The sequence below is a fragment of the Merops nubicus genome, unplaced genomic scaffold (genome assembly GCF_000691845.1).
Source record: "Merops nubicus isolate BGI_N331 unplaced genomic scaffold, ASM69184v1 scaffold32524, whole genome shotgun sequence".
In the NCBI taxonomy this organism is placed as follows: domain Eukaryota; kingdom Metazoa; phylum Chordata; class Aves; order Coraciiformes; family Meropidae; genus Merops; species Merops nubicus.
The window spans coordinates 1307-8732 of NW_008606792.1; the positions used below are offsets into that span (position 1 = coordinate 1307).

Sequence of the window (7426 nt, forward strand, 5' to 3'; positions counted from 1 at the left end):
AAATTTGGCAGTGGTTTGGTAAAATACTGGCAGGAACTTGGTCCCTGCTTTCCTGTGGTGCTTGCCACGCTCTCACCTCAGCAAAAGATGGAATTCTGCTTTTTTGTTAGATATTAGGTTGAGTTTTGTGCTAAAGGTTTAATTAATGTGGTCCCTTCCTGGTGAGAAGGGGGGAAATCAAAGCAGCAAACGCTGGAAGAGCTTCCAAAAGTCCAAACTGGCACGTGTGGTAAAAGTTGCCCTAAAATGCTGCTGGAGCCAATCTGCTTTTCATTGGCTGCTGGGTGAGTCGGGGGCTGCTCCTGTGGGGGGGGGTCCCTACTCTCCAAACCCACCATTTCCCCACCTTTTGGCTGAATTCCATTCTTAGATTTTTTTACCCAACTGTGCTGAAGGAACTTTTCCTCCCCAGGTGGAACACGTGGGTCCAGCTGGAGGTTGTGGTGGCTCCTGTGAGCCACGCAGGGTTGGGGGTTTTCAGGGGCTGGGTTTCACAGCGGATCACAGGGTGTTTAGAGAAAAGGGTTGCCCAAACTGGCGTGTTTCTACCTTAATCCCAGCGAGCTGCTGGAGCTCTTGGCATCTTCCAGAGCCCTTCCCGGCGGCGTTCGCTCAATTCCTTCTCCTTCCCTTCCAGGAAACACGCCTTGAACTGCCACAGGATGAAACCTGCTCTTTTCAGCGTGCTCTGCGAGATCAAGGAGAAGACAGGTGTGTTGGCAGCTCTTTTTGGCCTCAGCTTTCCCAAAATCCCACATTTTTGTCATCAGCTCGGCGCTCGTTACACGCGGCCCCTGGTTTTCCCCTCGGATTCTACGAGTTGAGGCTGTTTTTGTTGGGTTTGGGGTTTTTCTGTCGGCTGGAAGTGGCTTTGAGGGGATTTGTCTGTTGGGGGAAAATGCTGCTTTTATATTTTTGAGTAGAAAAATATTGAACAAGTGTTTTGGTGGTGGGTCTGTGAAGGATTTATAGGTTGAGGGGCTTTGATGTCTGGCTGGATACCTGGAGAATCCCGAGGGGTTGTTCTGCTCTGTTTTCCTTTAAGGAATTGGTACCAAAATTGTGGTGGTCATAAGAGGGGAAAGGTGACAAATAACAATATTTTGGAGAAAAAGAGGGATTGGGGCTGCTGGAAATGCAGGAAATGGAGCTGGTGAGCTTGGAGCTTTCTCAGAAGCATGGTGGGGGGGGAATGGATTTTGAGTTTGAATCACCCAGTTTATGCTTGTGTATGTCACTTAATGTATGAATAACCAATTTCTAGAAACTACAGTGAATTTTGATGGGTTTTTAGGCTATTTTCATTCCATGTAACTAAAAATAGCATTTGGGGTTTTGTTAATTTACCTCTGTATTAACATTGAACATCCTAAACCAACATTTCTGTTATTTTTTCTAAAACTCACAGTGCTTGCCACCAAAGGAGGTACTGCCCAGTCCCCTCCTCGGCGGTGCCCCTGTTGCGGAGGCGTGAGGGGGTCATTTCTGGACAGTTTGGGGTCATTTCTGAACATTTTGGGGTCATTTCTGGACAGTTTGAGGTAACTCCTCACCTTCTACACCCCAGCAGCTCGCTCCTGAAGCGACACGTTACCGTGGCTGTGTGGGCTGGGGGTGATTTTTCTGCCTGTTTGTCCTCCCGGGCATCGCCGTCCTTAAGGGAGGGCCTTTCATCCGTTTCTCCTTCCCTCACCAAAAGCCTCTAGAATTCTGCCTTTTATTGATTGAATCTGTGACTTCTCAGAGCTCAATGCCGCTCCCAGGAGCAGCCCCTGGTGCTGCTGGATTTGTTTTGGTCTCGGAGGTTTCTGAATGTCTGATGCTCTGTCTATGCCTTATTTAAATCACGGGGAGCAGCTGTTCCGGCTCCGAGCGAACAAAAGCCCGGACGGACCGGACGGAGCTCGAGGTTTGGGGCTTTTCTTTGTGACCTGGGGCTCAGCAGCTTCGTTTTGAGCTCAGAAATCAGTTTCCAACACGTTCCACCCCCCCCTCCAATCCCCATTTTTTCCTTCTCTCTTTGTTGGAGCGCTCGGAGCGTTCACAATAGCTCGGGATAAGCCGCGCGCGGCGGCGGCGGTGAGGGGCTGAGAAATTCCCCCCAATAATGTTCATTAATTAAAACTACAAATGAGTCTTTGTAATGTAAACAGATCTGGCCACGTTCCGTGCTTTGTTCAGACCCTGTTCCCCTCCTGTTCCAACCTAAATTAGGTTAATTATTTTAGATTTCAAACCAGGTATGGGTAAATCGGGTGTTTGATTTTCAGGTCTTAAATACCTGTCAGCTTCTGAGCACAGAAGCTCCTCAGATTGCTGGGTTTGAGCCCCAAAGCTCCCCAAATTGCTGGTTTTGAGCCCCAAAGCTCCCTAAATTGGCATTTTTTGAGCCCAGAAGCTCCCCAGATTGCTCGTTTTGAGCCCCAAGGCTTCCTAAATTGATGTTTCTGAGCCCAGAAGCTCCCCAGATGGCTGGGGTTTGAGCCCCAAGGCTCCTGAAATTGATGTTAGTGAACCCAGAAGCTCCCCAGATTGTTGGATTTGAGCCCCAAGGCTCCCTGAATTGGTGCTTTTGAGCCCAGAAGCTCCCCAAATTCCTGTTTTTGAGCCCCAAGGCTCCTGAAATCAGTGTTTCTGAGCCTAGAAGCTCCCCAGATTGCTGTTTTTGAGCCCCAAGGCTCCTGAAATCAGCGTTTCTGAGCCCAAAAGCTCCCCAGATTGCTGTTTTTGATCCCCAGAGCTCCTAAATCAGCGTTTCTGAGCCCAGAAGCTCCCCAGATTGCTGTCTGGAGCACAGGGAGCTCTTGGAAGAGGCACCTTAATGCGATCAATCCCACTAAAAGTTTTTTCAGGAACTCACAGCAGCTTTTGGAGCCCTGGATGGTGGTCAGCAGAAGGAGGTTGGCGCTGGTCAGGCGACGTTTCTGGTGTGATTCCAGCTGCAGGGGTTCAAACACGACGTAGATTCTGTCTTAAAACCAGAATTAAGCATCTGCAGGGTTCAGGATGTTGTTTCTCATCATTAAGGTGCAGCCCTCTGTCCTCCCTGAGCTTTGGGAAGAGGTTCAGAAGGGGTTTGTGGTTGCTCTAGGGGCCCCTGGGTGTAGGTGTGGTGCTGAGGGACCTGGGGGGGGACTTGGCAGTGCTGGGGTAACAGTTGGACTCAAGGAGCTTCAAGTTCTCCTCCAACCCAAAGGATTTTATGCTCTAAAAACAGTCTTCTGCCTCCTCCCCCTAGCAGGGTGGTTTGTGGATGCCCAAATTGAGGCATTTTATACCCCAAACAGCGTGGGCTGCTCATTTTTGGCCCTAAGGTGGCAGATTTGGGGTCTAAATTTGTCTCTTCTGTACCTGATCGAGGCGTTTCTGGCGCTGCTCTTGCTCTGTCCTGGGTTTTTTGTGCTCTGAGAGGGGAAATCTGGAGAGGGAAACAAGCCCCAGCAAAGTCCTTCTCACTGATTTTGGTACCAGTGATCTCGTGCCGTTCATTACCGAGCGGCGAAATGTTTAATTAATGAGATGTAAATGTATTGTAATGAGCTTATCTGCATACCGAGTGAGGCTTCAGCACCTTAGGTTGTGATGTATTTTAATTAAAGATTAATTAGAAATGATGGGAATTTCATTTGGCTTAGGATAATTATTTTACATATTTGATGACTCTCTGATAGGTGACGTGCCAGAGAAGTCTCTGTTATAGAATATTGCAATTAAAGGGATATATAATTAGATACACAGCTTAGGGGAGTATCTCCTTAGGCTTTCTGAACCATTTTGGGGTTTTTCTTTAAAAATGGTGGATTCTGGAGGATTTAAGTGTGAAGGATTTTACTGTTGTTATCTGAATTGTGCCTAAAACACAGACTGGGCCATAACTGTAACTCCAGGACTCCAGGCCTGGAGTATTCATGGAGTTATTTTGTGGTTTTAAATTGCTGTGGGAAGTTGAGACATTTGATGGCCAAATGGGTACAGAGAGGAGCTCTCCCCTCCTGGACCCTCCCCTGGGGGGTCCAGCCTGGAGCAAAGGAGGCTCAGGGGAGACCTTCTGGCTCTGCCAACTCCCTGCCAGGAGCTTGGAGCCAGCTGGGAGAGGGGAGATCTCTTGTCCCCAAGCCATGGGAGGAGAGGAACCGGCCTCAAGTTGCCCCAGGGGAGGTTGAGGTTGCCCCTGAGGAACCATTTCTGCCCCTGGAGGGTTGCCCAGGGCTGTGCCAGGGCAGTGGTGGAGCCCCCACCCCTGGAGGGGTTCCCAAGCTGTGGAGATGTGGGGTGAGGGACAGGGTTGGGGGGACACTTGGATGTGATGATCTCAGAGATCTCTTCCACCCCAAACAGTTCCATGATTCTGTGCAACCAAGTCAGGAGTTCAGTGGCCAGGTGACAGTGAACCTGATGGAACTTGTGATCTGCACAGATGGAGGTGAAGACACCAGGAGTAAAAATCAACTCCTAGCAAGAGGCCCCAGTTCCAGGGGATCATGGCTTGGATCTAACCCCTGGCAGAGGTTTCTCCAGAACCTGTGGTTGAGCTGTGACACACCGAGATGAACTTACACCCAAACTCATCAGACCCTCCCACCACCCAGCACCTCCCCTCCCACCTGGGGAAGGTGCTTTGTACACGCTCTTCAGCAGTCAACTTGAGAGGAGCTTATGTGTAATTGATGATAACTAATGCCTAATTACCATAATTAGACAAGTGACATAAAATTAAGCTGCAGCTGGGAGCTTGACTTCAGCACGAGGTGCTGCTCTGATGTGCATCATGATGTGCTGCATCCAAAGGCTTTTGGCAGGAGCACGTTCAAGGGAGGTGCCCCCAAAATACCTTTGCTGTGGAATTTACAGGTGCCAGGCCCAAGAAGTTGAAGGAGAATTTCATCAAAAAGACTAAAAGCAAATGGCTGTTGGTGGGAGAAAAGAACTGGTGATTTTTAACATGAAAAAAAACTACTGAATAAAAAAAAAACCACTTTTTTCCCTGTGTTGTGTGAAAGATTCAAGAAATGAACCCAACAGACACCTGGGTTTGTTGGGAAGGCTGAAGGAAGGTGGTTTCTGGTGTGTTTTTTCTTGTTGTTTCAGATTTTGGATAGATTTTAGTGCATTACAGAATTTCAGCCCTCTTAGGGTGCACAGGCTGCTAGTTTTGTGAAAAGAGACTATTTTTAATCCCATAATGAGCTGGAAAAGCCACTGGCTTTTAAAACAGCTGACATCTCCCCTGTGTTAGCTTGAGTTCAGCACTTACCCCCTGACTGCATCATGATTATTTTTGTTGTACCTTATCTCCCTTGCCAAAGGCACCAGGGATGTTCTGGAGAGAATTCAGGTCCTGCAGATGCTCCAGATCTTGTGTCTCTTCAGAGTTCTGCAGAATTCTCATACGCCCTGGAAAACATGAAATTCAGAGATGTGACTGAGCTTGGGCTGCTTGTGTACTCAGAGTTCTTATTGATTAGTTTACATGAGCTATTTTTTTATCTACAAGATGCTGAAATTTATTATAAAATTATATGTTTCATGTCTTTGCACACACATTGTCCTGCCCTCACGTTAGAATCTGCCTGAGGAGATGTTTTGTGCACATTTTTAGTGGGGAAGCATCAGATCCCCTTAACCCACCCATTTGGAAATAGAGTTTTGTAGCTTCACCAGGTGAACTGTTGGTTCTCCTTCCAGCTCTTCATCTAAAACTGTCCACTGCCCACCAACTAAAATTGCCTGCTGGATAAAATCAGATTAAACACCCGAAAGCTGTTGGCATTTTTGGTCCTGACTCAGCGTCTCGTGAGCTCTCGTGCTTCTTAAAAAGGAAAGTTCAGAATAAATTGTCAATGAATTTGGGAAATGAAGTTTTTAAGATAAATTGGCTTGGACTCACTTGAATAATCAGAGTGCAGGTGGCTGCAGCCTGGGTTTGTTGACTGGAAGCCTAAGAAACCAGCTTCTAGTGCCTATTTTTTTCATGCTGTTTCAGATTTTGGTCCATTTTTAACAGATTTGAGTAGATTTTTAGAACTCAGCACTGTGAAGACTCCAGTTTGTCACCTGCTGTTGGGAAGCACAGCTGGATTTTTGGTGTGTAAAGCAGATGAGGTCGACCTTCCTAAATACTTCCTAAAATACTTCCTAAATACTTCCTAAAATACTTCCTCAATGTCTGACCTGGTGTGAGCCCAAGTCGTTGTGTTATCTGAGAGCATCTCAGGTTGGGAGGACCCACAGGGGGTCGTGGAGTCTGTTATCTGTGTTGGAAAACTCACCTGGTGTCCTGGTGTTCCTCCATCCAACAATGTCCTGATCTGTTGCCTTGTGCCTTCCTTAACCCCTCCTTATTTTCTGTGTTTCATTCTTCCCCTCCAGCCCTGCCAAACCCCTCTTGAAAGGTGTTTAAATTTGCCAGGATTGAAGCAGAGGCTCTTCCCCCGTTTCGGAACTAATCTTCTGATTCCCTCTTTATGTTTATCCAGTGTTAAGTATTCGTGGTATTCAGGAAGAAGACCCCCCAGATGCTCAGCTAATGAGACTAGATAACATGTTGCTGGCAGAGGGTGTCTCCGGGCCAGAGAAAAGAGGAAGAGGAGGACCGATGGCTGTAGCAGCAACATCAGGTGGCTGTCCAAATGACAATAGCATTGAACACTCTGACTACAGGGCCAAGCTGTCACAGATCCGACAGATTTACCACTCTGAGCTAGAGAAATATGAACAGGTGATCTTTCTGCATGGAAGAGTTTTTATCATCTCAATGACAAATAACCCTTTTTTCCCCTTTGGTGGTGGTTTTAAGAACAGGGCCAGGAGGTTCAGTGGCTTCAGGATATGGAACCGAGCCGAGGGTTTGCCTCGGGGTCGCAGAAGTAGGGTGAAGATGGAGGGACTTGGACCTCAAAATAAAGAGAATAAATGTCTTGTGTATCTTTGTTGCTGTTTAAGAGTCATTAGAGTGAAGCTGGAACGTGGAAAACTCCTCAAAAAGCTTTTTCTGTCATCAATATTCTCATGGGGGAAATGGATTCCGGGGTGGTTCGATGGTTGGGTGATACCAACGTGTGTGTTTCCAGGCCTGCAGCGAGTTCACCACCCACGTCATGAACCTGCTTCGGGAGCAGAGCAGGACGAGGCCCATTTCACCCAAGGAGATCGAGCGGATGGTCAACATCATCCACGGCAAGTTCAGCACCATCCAGATGCAGCTGAAGCAGAGCACCTGCGAGGCGGTGATGATCCTGCGCTCCCGCTTCCTCGACGCCAGGTAAAAACCCCAAATCTTGTCATTTAGGAGGTGAAATATTAAAAATTCACCCACTGTTCTGCTTTCTAGGGTAGGCTCAGGCATCAACCACTCTTTAATTCCACTCCAGTTGTGAATGTTTTCCTTCAGGTGTAGCTGAGAGGACAAAAAGCCGACGGTGCGCTC

At 47.7% G+C, this 7426-nt stretch overlaps 1 protein-coding gene across 1 annotated transcript; it reads left to right on the forward strand.

The window, feature by feature from the left end:
• The first annotated feature begins 638 nt into the window (after positions 1–638).
• On the forward strand, positions 639–7265 carry LOC103772433 (pre-B-cell leukemia transcription factor 4-like). The gene is made up of 3 exons (XM_008939765.1): positions 639–711; positions 6477–6718; positions 7071–7265. Exons 1-3 carry the CDS (start codon positions 663–665, stop codon positions 7263–7265), a joined length of 486 nt encoding a protein of 161 aa, XP_008938013.1. The 5' UTR covers positions 639–662.
• The last annotated feature ends 161 nt before the right edge of the window (positions 7266–7426 follow it).